This window comes from Gobio gobio, assembly GCF_949357685.1.
Source record: "Gobio gobio genome assembly, chromosome: 17".
Taxonomy (NCBI): domain Eukaryota; kingdom Metazoa; phylum Chordata; class Actinopteri; order Cypriniformes; family Gobionidae; genus Gobio; species Gobio gobio.
Genome location: NC_137110.1, coordinates 1,353,986 through 1,370,665, shown reverse-complemented (window position 1 = coordinate 1,370,665; position 16,680 = coordinate 1,353,986). Strand labels below are relative to the sequence as shown.

General features: G+C 49.6%; 1 protein-coding gene across 1 annotated transcript in view; it reads left to right on the top strand.

Moving 5' to 3' along the window:
- The window catches only part of cacna1ib (calcium voltage-gated channel subunit alpha1 Ib), a gene marked incomplete at its 3' end in the record, with an annotated part of 114,565 nt that overhangs the window by 55,674 nt on the left and 42,211 nt on the right, over nt 1–16,680 (top strand). Inside the window, exons 16-19 of the mRNA XM_079841297.1 lie at nt 12,171–12,363; nt 14,525–14,676; nt 16,201–16,310; nt 16,379–16,512. Coding sequence (XP_079697423.1) covers nt 12,171–12,363; nt 14,525–14,676; nt 16,201–16,310; nt 16,379–16,512 — 589 coding nt within the window. The remainder of the gene's footprint in view (nt 1–12,170; nt 12,364–14,524; nt 14,677–16,200; nt 16,311–16,378; nt 16,513–16,680) is intronic.

Below are 16,680 nucleotides of genomic sequence, written 5' to 3'. Positions count from 1 at the left end.
CTCAGGGTGTGTGTTGATCAGTAGCTCAGGGTGTGTGTAGATCAGCAGCTCAGGGTGTGTGTAGATCAGCAGCTCAGGGTGTGTGTAAATCAGCAGCTCAGGGTGTGTGTAGATCAACAGCTCAGGGTGTGTGTAAATCAGCAGCTCAGGGTGTGTGTAGATCAGCAGCTCAGGGTGTGTGTAGATCAGCAGCTCAGGGTGTGTGTTGATCAGTAGCTCAGGGTGTGTGTTGATCAGCAGCTCAGGGTGTGTGTTGATCAGCAGCTCAGGGTGTGTGTAGATCAGCAGCTCAGGGTGTGTGTAAATCAGCAGCTCAGGGTGTGTGTAAATCAGCAGCTCAGGGTGTGTGTAGATCAGCAGCTCAGGGTGTGTGTAAATCAGCAGCTCAGGGTGTGTGTAGATCAACAGCTCAGGGTGTGTGTAGATCAGCAGCTCAGGGTGTGTGTAGATCAACCGCTCAGGGTGTGTGTAGATCAGCAGCTCAGGGTGTGTGTAGATCAGCAGCTCAGGGTGTGTGTAGATCAGCAGCTCAGGGTGTGTGTTGATCAGCAGCTCAGGGTGTGTGTTGATCAGTAGCTCAGGGTGTGTGTTGATCAGCAGCTCAGGGTGTGTGTTGATCAGCAGCTCAGGGTGTGTGTAGATCAGCAGCTCAGGGTGTGTGTAGATCAGTAGCTCAGGGTGTGTGTAGATCAGCAGCTCAGGGTGTGTGTAGATCAGCAGCTCAGGGTGTGTGTAGATCAGCAGCTCAGGGTGTGTGTAGATCAGCAGCTCAGGGTGTGTGTTGATCAGTAGCTCAGGGTGTGTGTAGATCAGCAGCTCAGGGTGTGTGTAGATCAGCAGCTCAGGGTGTGTGTAGATCAGCAGCTCAGGGTGTGTGTAAATCAGCAGCTCAGGGTGTGTGTAGATCAACAGCTCAGGGTGTGTGTAAATCAGCAGCTCAGGGTGTGTGTAGATCAGCAGCTCAGGGTGTGTGTAGATCAGCAGCTCAGGGTGTGTGTTGATCAGTAGCTCAGGGTGTGTGTTGATCAGCAGCTCAGGGTGTGTGTTGATCAGCAGCTCAGGGTGTGTGTAGATCAGCAGCTCAGGGTGTGTGTAAATCAGCAGCTCAGGGTGTGTGTAAATCAGCAGCTCAGGGTGTGTGTAGATCAGCAGCTCAGGGTGTGTGTAAATCAGCAGCTCAGGGTGTGTGTAGATCAACAGCTCAGGGTGTGTGTAGATCAGCAGCTCAGGGTGTGTGTAGATCAACAGCTCAGGGTGTGTGTAGATCAGCAGCTCAGGGTGTGTGTAGATCAGCAGCTCAGGGTGTGTGTAGATCAGCAGCTCAGGGTGTGTGTTGATCAGCAGCTCAGGGTGTGTGTTGATCAGTAGCTCAGGGTGTGTGTTGATCAGCAGCTCAGGGTGTGTGTTGATCAGCAGCTCAGGGTGTGTGTAAATCAGCAGCTCAGGGTGTGTGTAGATCAGCAGCTCAGGGTGTGTGTAGATCAGCAGCTCAGGGTGTGTGTTGATCAGCAGCTCAGGGTGTGTGTTGATCAGCAGCTCAGGGTGTGTGTTGATCAGCAGCTCAGGGTGTGTGTAGATCAGCAGCTCAGGGTGTGTGTAAATCAGCAGCTCAGGGTGTGTGTAAATCAGCAGCTCAGGGTGTGTGTAGATCAGCAGCTCAGGGTGTGTGTAGATCAGCAGCTCAGGGTGTGTGTAGATCAGCAGCTCAGGGTGTGTGTAAATCAGCAGCTCAGGGTGTGTGTAAATCAGCAGCTCAGGGTGTGTGTAGATCAACAGCTCAGGGTGTGTGTAGATCAGCAGCTCAGGGTGTGTGTTGATCAGTAGCTCAGGGTGTGTGTAGATCAGCAGCTCAGGGTGTGTGTAAATCAGCAGCTCAGGGTGTGTGTAAATCAGCAGCTCAGGGTGTGTGTAAATCAGCAGCTCAGGGTGTGTGTTGATCAGTAGCTCAGGGTGTGTGTAGATCAACAGCTCAGGGTGTGTGTAGATCAGCAGCTCAGGGTGTGTGTTGATCAGTAGCTCAGGGTGTGTGTAGATAAACAGCTCAGGGTGTGTGTTGATCAGCAGCTCAGGGTGTGTGTTGATCAGTAGCTCAGGGTGTGTGTAGATCAGCAGCTCAGGGTGTGTGTAAATCAGCAGCTCAGGGTGTGTGTAGATCAGCAGCTCAGGGTGTGTGTAAATCAGCAGCTCAGGGTGTGTGTAGATCAACAGCTCAGGGTGTGTGTTGATCAGCAGCTCAGGGTGTGTGTTGATCAGCAGCTCAGGGTGTGTGTTGATCAGTAGCTCAGGGTGTGTGTAGATCAGCAGCTCAGGGTGTGTGTAAATCAGCAGCTCAGGGTGTGTGTAAATCAGCAGCTCAGGGTGTGTGTAAATCAGCAGCTCAGGGTGTGTGTAGATCAACAGCTCAGGGTGTGTGTTGATCAGTAGCTCAGGGTGTGTGTAGATCAGCAGCTCAGGGTGTGTGTAGATCAGCAGCTCAGGGTGTGTGTAAATCAGCAGCTCAGGGTGTGTGTAGATCAGCAGCTCAGGGTGTGTGTAGATCAGCAGCTCAGGGTGTGTGTAGATCAGCAGCTCTAGCTCAGGGTGTGTGTAGATCAGCAGCTCAGGGTGTGTGTAGATCAGCAGCTCAGGGTGTGTGTAGATCAGTAGCTCAGGGTGTGTGTAGATCAGCAGCTCAGTGTGTGTGTAGATCAGCAGCTCAGGGTGTGTGTAGATCAGCAGCTCAGGGTGTGTGTAGATCAGCAGCTCAGGGTGTGTGTTGATCAGTAGCTCAGGGTGTGTGTAGATCAGCAGCTCAGGGTGTGTGTAGATCAGCAGCTCAGGGTGTGTGTAGATCAGCAGCTCAGGGTGTGTGTAAATCAGCAGCTCAGGGTGTGTGTAGATCAACAGCTCAGGGTGTGTGTAAATCAGCAGCTCAGGGTGTGTGTAGATCAGCAGCTCAGGGTGTGTGTAGATCAGCAGCTCAGGGTGTGTGTTGATCAGTAGCTCAGGGTGTGTGTTGATCAGCAGCTCAGGGTGTGTGTTGATCAGCAGCTCAGGGTGTGTGTAGATCAGCAGCTCAGGGTGTGTGTAAATCAGCAGCTCAGGGTGTGTGTAAATCAGCAGCTCAGGGTGTGTGTAGATCAGCAGCTCAGGGTGTGTGTAAATCAGCAGCTCAGGGTGTGTGTAGATCAACAGCTCAGGGTGTGTGTAGATCAGCAGCTCAGGGTGTGTGTAGATCAACAGCTCAGGGTGTGTGTAGATCAGCAGCTCAGGGTGTGTGTAGATCAGCAGCTCAGGGTGTGTGTAGATCAGCAGCTCAGGGTGTGTGTTGATCAGCAGCTCAGGGTGTGTGTTGATCAGTAGCTCAGGGTGTGTGTTGATCAGCAGCTCAGGGTGTGTGTTGATCAGCAGCTCAGGGTGTGTGTAGATCAGCAGCTCAGGGTGTGTGTAGATCAGCAGCTCAGGGTGTGTGTAGATCAGCAGCTCAGGGTGTGTGTTGATCAGTAGCTCAGGGTGTGTGTTGATCAGCAGCTCAGGGTGTGTGTTGATCAGCAGCTCAGGGTGTGTGTAGATCAGCAGCTCAGGGTGTGTGTAAATCAGCAGCTCAGGGTGTGTGTAAATCAGCAGCTCAGGGTGTGTGTAGATCAGCAGCTCAGGGTGTGTGTAGATCAGCAGCTCAGGGTGTGTGTAGATCAGCAGCTCAGGGTGTGTGTAAATCAGCAGCTCAGGGTGTGTGTAAATCAGCAGCTCAGGGTGTGTGTAGATCAACAGCTCAGGGTGTGTGTAGATCAGCAGCTCAGGGTGTGTGTTGATCAGTAGCTCAGGGTGTGTGTAGATCAGCAGCTCAGGGTGTGTGTAAATCAGCAGCTCAGGGTGTGTGTAAATCAGCAGCTCAGGGTGTGTGTAAATCAGCAGCTCAGGGTGTGTGTTGATCAGTAGCTCAGGGTGTGTGTAGATCAACAGCTCAGGGTGTGTGTAGATCAGCAGCTCAGGGTGTGTGTTGATCAGTAGCTCAGGGTGTGTGTAGATAAACAGCTCAGGGTGTGTGTTGATCAGCAGCTCAGGGTGTGTGTTGATCAGTAGCTCAGGGTGTGTGTAGATCAGCAGCTCAGGGTGTGTGTAAATCAGCAGCTCAGGGTGTGTGTAGATCAGCAGCTCAGGGTGTGTGTAAATCAGCAGCTCAGGGTGTGTGTAGATCAGCAGCTCAGGGTGTGTGTAGATCAACAGCTCAGGGTGTGTGTAGATCAGCAGCTCAGGGTGTGTGTTGATCAGTAGCTCAGGGTGTGTGTAGATAAACAGCTCAGGGTGTGTGTTGATCAGCAGCTCAGGGTGTGTGTTGATCAGTAGCTCAGGGTGTGTGTAGATCAGCAGCTCAGGGTGTGTGTAAATCAGCAGCTCAGGGTGTGTGTAGATCAGCAGCTCAGGGTGTGTGTAAATCAGCAGCTCAGGGTGTGTGTAGATCAGCAGCTCAGGGTGTGTGTAGATCAGCAGCTCAGGGTGTGTGTAGATCAGCAGCTCAGGGTGTGTGTAGATCAGCAGCTCAGGGTGTGTGTAGATCAGTAGCTCAGGGTGTGTGTAGATCAGCAGCTCAGGGTGTGTGTAGATCAACAGCTCAGGGTGTGTGTTGATCAGTAGCTCAGGGTGTGTGTAGATCAGCAGCTCAGGGTGTGTGTAGATCAGCAGCTCAGGGTGTGTGTAGATCAGCAGCTCAGGGTGTGTGTAGATCAACAGCTCAGGGTGTGTGTAGATCAGCAGCTCAGGGTGTGTGTAGATCAGCAGCTCAGGGTGTGTGTAGATCAACAGCTCAGGGTGTGTGTAGATCAACAGCTCAGGGTGTGTGTAGATCAGCAGCTCAGGGTGTGTGTAGATCAGCAGCTCAGGGTGTGTGTAGATCAGCAGCTCAGGGTGTGTGTAGATCAACAGCTCAGGGTGTGTGTAGATCAACAGCTCAGGGTGTGTGTAGATCAGCAGCTCAGGGTGTGTGTAGATCAACAGCTCAGGGTGTGCGTAGATCAGCAGCTCAGGGTGTGTGTAGATCCAGGGTGTGTGTAGATCAGCAGCTCAGGGTGTGTGTAGATCAGCAGCTCAGGGTGTGTGTAGATCAGCAGCTCTAGCTCAGGGTGTGTGTAGATCAGTAGCTCAGGGTGTGTGTAGATCAGCAGCTCAGGGTGTGAGTAGATCAGCAGCTCAGGGTGTGTGTAGATCAGCCGCTCAGGGTGTGTGTAGATCAGCAGCTCAGGGTGTGTGTAGATCAGCAGCTCAGGGTGTGTGTAGATCAGCCGCTCAGGGTGTGTGTAGATCAGCAGCTCAGGGTGTGTGTAGATCAGCCGCTCAGGGTGTGTGTAGATCAGCAGCTCAGGGTGTGTGTAGATCAGCAGCTCAGGGTGTGTGTAAATCAGCAGCTCAGGGTGTGTGTAAATCAGCAGCTCAGGGTGTGTGTAAATCAGCAGCTCAGGGTGTGTGTTGATCAGTAGCTCAGGGTGTGTGTAGATCAACAGCTCAGGGTGTGTGTAGATCAGCAGCTCAGGGTGTGTGTTGATCAGTAGCTCAGGGTGTGTGTAGATAAACAGCTCAGGGTGTGTGTTGATCAGCAGCTCAGGGTGTGTGTTGATCAGTAGCTCAGGGTGTGTGTAGATCAGCAGCTCAGGGTGTGTGTAAATCAGCAGCTCAGGGTGTGTGTAGATCAGCAGCTCAGGGTGTGTGTAAATCAGCAGCTCAGGGTGTGTGTAGATCAACAGCTCAGGGTGTGTGTTGATCAGCAGCTCAGGGTGTGTGTGGATCAGCAGCTCAGGGTGTGTGTTGATCAGTAGCTCAGGGTGTGTGTAGATCAGCAGCTCAGGGTGTGTGTAAATCAGCAGCTCAGGGTGTGTGTAAATCAGTAGCTCAGGGTGTGTGTAGATCAACAGCTCAGGGTGTGTGTTGATCAGTAGCTCAGGGTGTGTGTAGATCAGCAGCTCAGGGTGTGTGTAGATCAGCAGCTCAGGGTGTGTGTAAATCAGCAGCTCAGGGTGTGTGTAGATCAGCAGCTCAGGGTGTGTGTAGATCAGCAGCTCAGGGTGTGTGTAGATCAGCAGCTCAGGGTGTGTGTAGATCAGCAGCTCAGGGTGTGTGTAGATCAGTAGCTCAGGGTGTGTGTAGATCAGCAGCTCAGGGTGTGTGTAGATCAACAGCTCAGGGTGTGTGTTGATCAGTAGCTCAGGGTGTGTGTAGATCAGCAGCTCAGGGTGTGTGTAGATCAGCAGCTCAGGGTGTGTGTAGATCAGCAGCTCAGGGTGTGTGTAGATCAGCAGCTCAGGGTGTGTGTAGATCAACAGCTCAGGGTGTGTGTAGATCAGCAGCTCAGGGTGTGTGTAGATCAGCAGCTCAGGGTGTGTGTAGATCAACAGCTCAGGGTGTGTGTAGATCAACAGCTCAGGTGTGTGTAGATCAACAGCTCAGGGTGTGTGTAGATCAGCAGCTCAGGGTGTGTGTAGATCAGCAGCTCAGGGTGTGTGTAGATCAGCAGCTCAGGGTGTGTGTAGATCAGCAGCTCAGGGTGTGTGTAGATCAACAGCTCAGGGTGTGTGTAGATCAACAGCTCAGGGTGTGTGTAGATCAGCAGCTCAGGGTGTGTGTAGATCAACAGCTCAGGGTGTGCGTAGATCAGCAGCTCAGGGTGTGTGTAGATCCAGGGTGTGTGTAGATCAGCAGCTCAGGGTGTGTGTAGATCAGCAGCTCAGGGTGTGTGTAGATCAGCAGCTCTAGCTCAGGGTGTGTGTAGATCAGTAGCTCAGGGTGTGTGTAGATCAGCAGCTCAGGGTGTGAGTAGATCAGCAGCTCAGGGTGTGTGTAGATCAGCCGCTCAGGGTGTGTGTAGATCAGCAGCTCAGGGTGTGTGTAGATCAGCAGCTCAGGGTGTGTGTAGATCAGCCGCTCAGGGTGTGTGTAGATCAGCAGCTCAGGGTGTGTGTAGATCAGCCGCTCAGGGTGTGTGTAGATCAGCAGCTCAGGGTGTGTGTAGATCAACAGCTCAGGGTGTGTGTTGATCAGTAGCTCAGGGTGTGTGTAGATCAGCAGCTCAGGGTGTGTGTAGATCAGCAGCTCAGGGTGTGTGTAGATCAGCAGCTCAGGGTGTGTGTAGATCAGCAGCTCAGGGTGTGTGTAGATCAACAGCTCAGGGTGTGCGTAGATCAGCAGCTCAGGGTGTGTGTAGATCAGCAGCTCAGGGTGTGTGTAGATCAACAGCTCAGGGTGTGTGTTGATCAGCAGCTCAGGGTGTGTGTTGATCAGCAGCTCAGGGTGTGTGTTGATCAGTAGCTCAGGGTGTGTGTAGATCAGCAGCTCAGGGTGTGTGTAAATCAGCAGCTCAGGGTGTGTGTAGATCAGCAGCTCAGGGTGTGTGTAAATCAGCAGCTCAGGGTGTGTGTAGATCAACAGCTCAGGGTGTGTTTATCAGCAGCTCAGGGTGTGTGTGGATCAGCAGCTCAGGGTGTGTGTTGATCAGTAGCTCAGGGTGTGTGTAGATCAGCAGCTCAGGGTGTGTGTAAATCAGCAGCTCAGGGTGTGTGTAAATCAGCAGCTCAGGGTGTGTGTAGATCAACAGCTCAGGGTGTGTGTTGATCAGTAGCTCAGGGTGTGTGTAGATCAGCAGCTCAGGGTGTGTGTAGATCAGCAGCTCAGGGTGTGTGTAAATCAGCAGCTCAGGGTGTGTGTAGATCAGCAGCTCAGGGTGTGTGTAGATCAGCAGCTCAGGGTGTGTGTAGATCAGCAGCTCAGGGTGTGTGTAGATCAGCAGCTCAGGGTGTGTGTAGATCAGTAGCTCAGGGTGTGTGTAGATCAGCAGCTCAGGGTGTGTGTAGATCAACAGCTCAGGGTGTGTGTTGATCAGTAGCTCAGGGTGTGTGTAGATCAGCAGCTCAGGGTGTGTGTAGATCAGCAGCTCAGGGTGTGTGTAGATCAGCAGCTCAGGGTGTGTGTAGATCAACAGCTCAGGGTGTGTGTAGATCAGCAGCTCAGGGTGTGTGTAGATCAGCAGCTCAGGGTGTGTGTAGATCAACAGCTCAGGGTGTGTGTAGATCAACAGCTCAGGGTGTGTGTAGATCAGCAGCTCAGGGTGTGTGTAGATCAGCAGCTCAGGGTGTGTGTAGATCAGCAGCTCAGGGTGTGTGTAGATCAACAGCTCAGGGTGTGTGTAGATCAACAGCTCAGGGTGTGTGTAGATCAGCAGCTCAGGGTGTGTGTAGATCAACAGCTCAGGGTGTGCGTAGATCAGCAGCTCAGGGTGTGTGTAGATCCAGGGTGTGTGTAGATCAGCAGCTCAGGGTGTGTGTAGATCAGCAGCTCAGGGTGTGTGTAGATCAGCAGCTCTAGCTCAGGGTGTGTGTAGATCAGTAGCTCAGGGTGTGTGTAGATCAGCAGCTCAGGGTGTGAGTAGATCAGCAGCTCAGGGTGTGTGTAGATCAGCCGCTCAGGGTGTGTGTAGATCAGCAGCTCAGGGTGTGTGTAGATCAGCAGCTCAGGGTGTGTGTAGATCAGCCGCTCAGGGTGTGTGTAGATCAGCAGCTCAGGGTGTGTGTAGATCAGCCGCTCAGGGTGTGTGTAGATCAGCAGCTCAGGGTGTGTGTAGATCAACAGCTCAGGGTGTGTGTTGATCAGTAGCTCAGGGTGTGTGTAGATCAGCAGCTCAGGGTGTGTGTAGATCAGCAGCTCAGGGTGTGTGTAGATCAGCAGCTCAGGGTGTGTGTAGATCAGCAGCTCAGGGTGTGTGTAGATCAACAGCTCAGGGTGTGCGTAGATCAGCAGCTCAGGGTGTGTGTAGATCAGCAGCTCAGGGTGTGTGTAGATCAACAGCTCAGGGTGTGTGTTGATCAGCAGCTCAGGGTGTGTGTAGATCAGCAGCTCAGGGTGTGTGTAGATCAGCAGCTCAGGGTGTGTGTAGATCAATAGCTCAGGGTGTGTGTAGATCAGTAGCTCAGGGTGTGTGTAGATCAGCAGCTCAGGGTGTGTGTTGATCAGTAGCTCAGGGTGTGTGTAGATCAACAGCTCAGGGTGTGTGTTGATCAGTAGCTCAGGGTGTGTGTAGATCAGCAGCTCAGGGTGTGTGTAGATCAGCAGCTCAGGGTGAGTGTAGATCAGCAGCTCAGGATGTGTGTAGATCAGCAGCTCAGAGTGTGTGTAGATCAGTAGCTCAGGGTGTGTGTAGATCAGCAGCTCAGGGTGTGTGTAGATCAGCAGCTCAGGGTGTGTGTAGATCCAGGGTGTGTGTAGATCAGCAGCTCAGGGTGTGTGTAGATCATCAGCTCAGGGTGTGTGTAGATCAGCAGCTCAGGGTGTGTGTAGATCAGCAGCTCAGGGTGTGTGTAGATCAGCAGCTCAGGGTGTGTGTAGATCAGTAGCTCAGGGTGTGTGTAGATCAGCAGCTCAGGGTGTGTGTAGATCAGCAGCTCAGGGTGTGTGTAGATCAGCCGCTCAGGGTGTGTGTTGATCAGCCGCTCAGGGTGTGTGTAGATCAGCAGCTCATGGTGTGTGTAGATCAGCAGCTCAGGGTGTGTGTAGATCAGTAGCTCAGGGTGTGTGTAGATCAGTAGCTCAGGGTGTGTGTAGATCAGTAGCTCAGGGTGTGTGTAGATCAGCAGCTCAGGGTGTGTGTAGATCAGCAGCTCAGGGTGTTTGTTGATCAGCCGCTCAGGGTGTGTGTAGATCAGCAGCTCAGGGTGTGTGTTGATCAGCGGCTCAGGGTGTGTGTAGATCAGCAGCTCAGGGTGTGTGTAGATCAGCAGCTCAGGGTGTGTGTAGATCAGCAGCTCAGGGTGTGTGTAGATCAGCAGCTCAGGGTGTGTGTTGATCAGCAGCTCAGGGTGTGTGTAGATCAGCAGCTCAGGGTGTGTGTTGATCAGTAGCTCAGGGTGTGTGTAGATCAACAGCTCAGGGTGTGTGTTGATCAGTAGCTCAGGGTGTGTGTAGATCAGCAGCTCAGGGTGTGTGTAGATCAGCAGCTCAGGGTGTGTGTTGATCAGTAGCTCAGGGTGTGTGTAGATCAGCAGCTCAGGATGTGTGTAGATCAGCAGCTCAGGGTGTGTGTAGATCAGCAGCTCAGGGTGTGTGTAGATCAGTAGCTCAGGGTGTGTGTAGGTCAGCAGCTCAGGGTGTGTGTAGATCAGCAGCTCAGGGTGTGTGTAGATCCAGGGTGTGTGTAGATCAGCAGCTCAGGGTGTGTGTAGATCAGCAGCTCAGGGTGTGTGTAGATCAGCAGCTCAGGGTGTGTGTAGATCAGCAGCTCAGGGTGTGTGTTGAACAGCAGCTCAGGGTGTGTGTAGATCAGCAGCTCAGGGTGTGTGTAGATCCAGGGTGTGTGTAGATCAGCAGCTCAGGGTGTGTGTAGATCAGCAGCTCAGGGTGTGTGTAGATCAGCAGCTCAGGGTGTGAGTAGATCAGCAGCTCAGGGTGTGTGTTGATCAGCAGCTCAGGGTGTGTGTAGATCAGCAGCTCAGGGTGTGTGTAGATCAGCAGCTCAGGGTGTGTGTTGATCAGCAGCTCAGGGTGTGTGTAGATCAGCAGCTCAGGGTGTGTGTAGATCAGCAGCTCTAGCTCAGGGTGTGTGTAGATCAGTAGCTTAGGGTGTCTGTAGATCAGCAGCTCAGGGTGTGAGTAGATCAGCAGCTCAGGGTGTGTGTTGATCAGCAGCTCAGGGTGTGTGTAGATCAGCAGCTCAGGGTGTGTGTAGATCAGCAGCTCTAGCTCAGGGTGTGTGTAGATCAGTAGCTTAGGGTGTCTGTAGATCAGCAGCTCAGGGTGTGTGTAGATCAGCAGCTCAGGGTGTGTGTAGATCAACAGCTCAGGGTGTGAGTAGATCAGCAGCTCAGGGTGTGAGTAGATCAACAGCTCAGGGTGTGAGTAGATCAGCAGCTCAGGGTGTGGGTAGATCAGCCGCTCAGGGTGTGTGTAGATCAGCAGCTCAGGGTGTGTGTAGATCAGCAGCTCAGGGTGTGTGTAGATCAGCAGCTCAGGGTGTGTGTAGATCAGCAGCTCAGGGTGTGTGTAGATCAACAGCTCAGGGTGTGAGTAGATCAACAGCTCAGGGTGTGAGTAGATCAGCAGCTCAGGGTGTGGGTAGATCAGCCGCTCAGGGTGTGTGTAGATCAGCAGCTCAGGGTGTGTGTAGATCAGCAGCTCAGGGTGTGTGTAGATCAGCCGCTCAGGGTGTGTGTAGATCAGCAGCTCAGGGTGTGTGTAGATCAGCAGCTCAGGGTGTGTGTAGATCCAGGGTGTGTGTAGATCAGCAGCTCAGGGTGTGTGTAGATCACCTGCTCAGGGTGTTTGTAGATCAGCAGCTCAGGGTGTGTGTAGATCAGCCGCTCAGGGTGTGTGTAGATCAGCAGCTCAGGGTGTGTGTAGATCAGCAGCTCAGGGTGTTGGTAGATCAGCAGCTCAGGGTGTGTGTAGATCAGTAGCTCAGGGTGTGTGTAGATCAGCAGCTCAGGGTGTGTGTAGATCAGTAGCTCAGGGTGTGTGTAGATCCAGGGTGTGTGTAGATCAGCAGCTCAGGGTGTGTGTAGATCAGCAGCTCAGGGTGTGTGTAGATCAGCAGCTCAGGGTGTGTGTAGATCAGCAGCTCAGGGTGTGTGTAGATCAGCAGCTCTAGCTCAGGGTGTGTGTAGATCAGCAGCTCAGGGTGTGTGTAGATCAGCCGCTCAGGGTGTGTGTAGATCAGCAGCTCAGGGTGTGTGTAGATCAGCAGCTCAGGGTGTGTGTAGATCAGCCGCTCAGGGTGTGTGTAGATCAGCAGCTCAGGGTGTGTGTAGATCAGCCGCTCAGGGTGTGTGTAGATCAGCAGCTCAGGGTGTGTGTAGATCCAGGGTGTGTGTAGATCAGCAGCTCAGGGTGTGTGTAGATCACCTGCTCAGGGTGTGTGTAGATCAGCAGCTCAGGGTGTGTGTAGATCAGCCGCTCAGGGTGTGTGTAGATCAGCAGCTCAGGGTGTGTGTAGATCAGCAGCTCAGGGTGTGTGTTGATCAGTAGCTCAGGGTGTGTGTAGATCAGCAGCTCAGGGTGTGTGTAGATCAGCAGCTCAGGGTGTGTGTAGATCAGCAGCTCAGGGTGTGTGTAGATCAGCAGCTCAGGGTGTGTGTAGATCAGCAGCTCAGGGTGTGTGTAGATCAGCAGCTCAGGGTGTGTGTAGATCAGCAGCTCAGGGTGTGTGTGTTCCTCTTCAGCCCGTCAAAAACAACAACCCCTGGATGCTGCTGTACTTCATCTCCTTCCTCCTGATCGTCAGTTTCTTCGTCCTGAACATGTTTGTTGGTGTGGTGGTGGAGAACTTCCACAAGTGCCGTCAGCATCAGGAGGTGGAGGAGGCCAAGCGGCGGGAGGAGAAGCGGATGAAGCGGATGGAGAAGAGGAGGCGCAGTAAGACTTTATAATGATCGCATGTGAAAGTTTCATTCGTTTCTCCTCTATTCTCAGCTGTCGTTCTGCTGCTCTCAGTTTCTCCTCTTCTCCATCTCTCTCTCTCTTCCTGTGCCATCTCTCGTTTACCTCTCGTGTTCTTCTGTTCTCCAGATCCTCGTCACATTCATCACTGCTGACCTCATTGTTTCCTCTTCCTCATTCCATCCATCATCTCGCAGCCGCCCTCATTTACATCCCTCCGTCTCTCATATTCAGTTAAATATCAGCGCTTTATTGCTGTGACACACATCAACACACATAATGAAATCTACCCAAGCATGTTTCAGCCTGGAATAAGGGAATCCTTATTTTCCTGCTATTGAGTTTATATCTCACAATTCTGAGAAAGTGTATCGCTCAGTATATTTATACTGTATATCACGACTTTTAATAACAAAGTAAGAATTTCGATTTTATATATCGCATTTTGGATTATTTTAATAAAATTTTATTCGATTTTACATATTTTAATTTAGATGTTATTTCGCAGACTTATGACTTTTTATCACAGTTCGGACTTTATATCTCACAAAGTAAGAGTTACGATTTTACATATTTTAATTTGGACATTATTTTGCAGAATTGCGACTTTTTATCCCAGTTCAGACTTTATATCTCACAAAGTAAGAGTTACGATTTTACATATTTTAATTTGGACATTATTTCGCAGAATTATGACTTTTTATTGCAGTTCGGACTTTATAACTCACAAAGTAAGAGTTACGATTTTACATATTTTAATTTGGACATTATTTCGCAGAATTATGACTTTTTATCGCAGTTTGGACTTTATATCTCACAAAGTAAGAGTTACGATTTTACATATTTTAATTTGGACATTATTTTGCAGAATTGCGACTTTTTATCACAGTTCAGACTTTATATCTCACAAAGTAAGAGTTACGATTTTACCTATTTTAATTTGGACATTATTTTGCAGAATTGCGACTTTTTATCGCAGTTCGTACTTTATATCTCACAAAGTAAGAGTTACGATTTTACCTATTTTAATTTGGACATTATTTTGCAGAATTACGACTTTTTATTGCAGTTCGGACTTTATATCTCACAAAGTAAGAGTTACGATTTTACATATTTTAATTTGGACATTATTTCGCAGAATTACGACTTTTTATTGCAGTTCGGACTTTATAACTCACAAAGTAAGAGTTACGATTTTACATATTTTAATTTGGACATTATTTCGCAGAATTACGACTTTTTATTGCAGTTCGGACTTTATAACTCACAAAGTAAGAGTTACGATTTTACATATTTTAATTTGGACATTATTTCGCAGAATTATGACTTTTTATCGCAGTTCGGACTTCATATCTCACAAAGTAAGAGTTACGATTTTACATATTTTAATTTGGACATTATTTTGCAGAATTGCGACTTTTTATCACAGTTCAGACTTTATATCTCACAAAGTAAGAGTTACGATTTTACATATTTTAATTTGGACATTATTTCGCAGAATTGCGACCTTTTTATCACATTTCAGACTTTATAACTCACAAAGTAAGAGTTATGATTTTACATATTTTAATTTTGACGTTATTTCACAGAATTACGACTCTTTATCTCAGTTCATTCTATGGCTCAAAAAGGAAAAGTTATGATTTTACATATTGCAATTCGGGCTTTAGTTCTCAGAACTGCACATGTATTTCTCAGAATTGTCTTTAAATGCAATTTAGACATTTTCTTGCAATTGCATGTTTATATCTCACAATTCTGAGAGAAAAAATTATATCTCGCAATTTAGGCTTTATTTGGCTCAATTGTGTCTTTTTTATCTCCCAATTCAGACTCAAGGTAAGAACTACGAGTTTATATATTACAATTCAGACTCAGACATTTTCTTGAAATTGCGGGTTTATATCTTACAATTTGGATTTATAACTTGCAATTGTGAGAAAAAAAAGAGTCAGATTTGCGAGTCGATATTTCCCAATTTTAAGAAAGTCAGAATTGTGAGAAGTCGCAATTACCTCATTATTTGTTATTCCGAGGCAGAAACGCGCTTCCATAAAAATCAGTGTTGGGAAAAATGAAGGTGAATGAAGGTGGCAGTAATAAAGATATTAATAAAATAAACGTTGTGTGTGTGCAGAGGCGCAGCGGCTGCCGTATTACGCCCCGTACGGCCGCGTTCGTCTGATGATCCACTCCTTCTGCACCAGTCACTATCTGGACCTCTTCATCACCCTCATCATCTGCATCAATGTGATCACCATGAGCCTGGAGCACTACAGCCAACCACAGGTGAGCAGCTCCGTCACATGACCTGCTGCAGCCAATCAGCAGTTTGCGTCAGAACCGCGGTACGTTTGAATCATCAGTGTGAGGAATACCACTGTAACTACACTCTAAAAAATGCTCGGTTAAAATGAACCCAAGTTGGGTTGAAAATGGACTAATCCAGCAATTGGGTTGTTTTAACCCAGCGGTTGGGTTAAATGTTTGCTTAAAACAACCCAATGGGTGGGTTAAAACAACCCGATAGTTGGGTTAAAACAACCCAATGGGTGGGTTAAAACAACCCGATCGCTGGGTTAAAACAACCCAATCACTGGGTTAAAACAACCTTATCGCTGGGTTAAAACAACCCAATGGCTGGGTTAAAACAACCCAATAGCTGGGTTAAAACAACCCGATAGTTGGGTTAAAACAACCCAATGGGTGGGTTAAAACAACCCAATCACTGGGTTAAAACAACCCAATGGCTGGGTTAAAACAACCCAATCGCTGGGTTAAAACAACCTGATGGCTGGGTTAAAACAACCCAATGGCTGTGTTAAAACAACCCAATCGCTGGGTTAAAATAACCCAATGGCTGGGTTAAAACAAACCGATCGCTTAGTTAAAACAACCTGATCGCTGGGTTAAAACAACCCGATTGCTGGGTTAAATTAACCCAATCGCTGGGTTAAAACCACCCTATCGCTGTGTTAAAACAACCCGATTGCTGGGTTAAAACAACCCAATCACTGGGTTAAAACCACCCTATCGCTGGGTTAAAACAACCTAATAGCTGGGTTAAAACAACCCAATGACTGGGTTAAAACAACCCGATCGCTGGGTTAAAACAACCCAAGGGCTGATCGCTGGGTTAAAACAACCCGATGGCTGGGTTAAAACAACCCAATGGCTGGGTTAAAGCAACCCAATGGCTGGGTTAAAACAACCCAATGGCTGTGTTAAAACAACCCAATGGCTGGGTTAAAATAACCCAATGGCTGGGTTAAAACAAACCGATGGCTGATCGCTGGGTTAAAACAACCCAATGGCTGATCGCTGGGTTAAAACAACCCAATGGCTGGGTTAAAACAACCCAATGGCTGGGTTAAAGCAACCCAATGGCTGGGTTAAAACAACCCAATCGCTGGGTGAAAACAACCCAATGGCTGGGTTAAAACAACCCGATCGCTGGGTGAAAACAACCCAATGGCTGGGTTAAAACAACCCGATCGCTGGGTGAAAACAACCCAATGGCTGGGTTAAAACAACCCGATCGCTGGGTGAAAACAACCCAATGGCTGGGTTAAAACAACCCGATCGCTGGGTGAAAACAACCCAATGGCTGGGTTAAAACAACCCGATCACTGGGTGAAAACAACCTAATCGCTGGGTTAGTCCATTTTCAACCTAACTTGGGTTATTTTTAACCCAGCAGTTTTTAGAGTGTAGCTAATGACGAACAAGAACAAATGTAGGGCGGGGCTTGGTGTTGTCCGGGGGAACTGATTGGATGTTTGTGGTCTGATTCTTCTGCGTGGTTTCTCTCAGTCGTTGGAGACGGCGCTGCAGTACTGCAACTACTTCTTCAGCTCCACGTTTGTGGTGGAGGCGGTGCTGAAGCTGGTGGCGTTCGGCTTCAGGCGCTTCTTCAAGGACAGGTAGGCCGCGGACTCCTCCGCCCCAGGGGTGTGGCTCAGGGCCTGAGGGTGTGTCTGTCTCTCTGCAGATGGAACCAGCTGGATCTGGCCATCGTTCTGTTGTCTGTGATGGGAATCATTCTAGAGGAGATCGAAATCAACGCTTCGCTTCCCATCAACCCCACCATCATCCGCATCATGAGGGTCCTGCGGATCGCCCGCGGTGAGCACACACACACACACACACACACACACACACACACACACACACCTTCCCTTACACACTCATAGTGATTACTCACTGCTGAGATAGCCTAGAGCAACTCGAGTGTGTGAGCAGTCTCAGTCTCATCAGCTGATCAGCTTCACTGTTGGTCATGTGACTGTGATC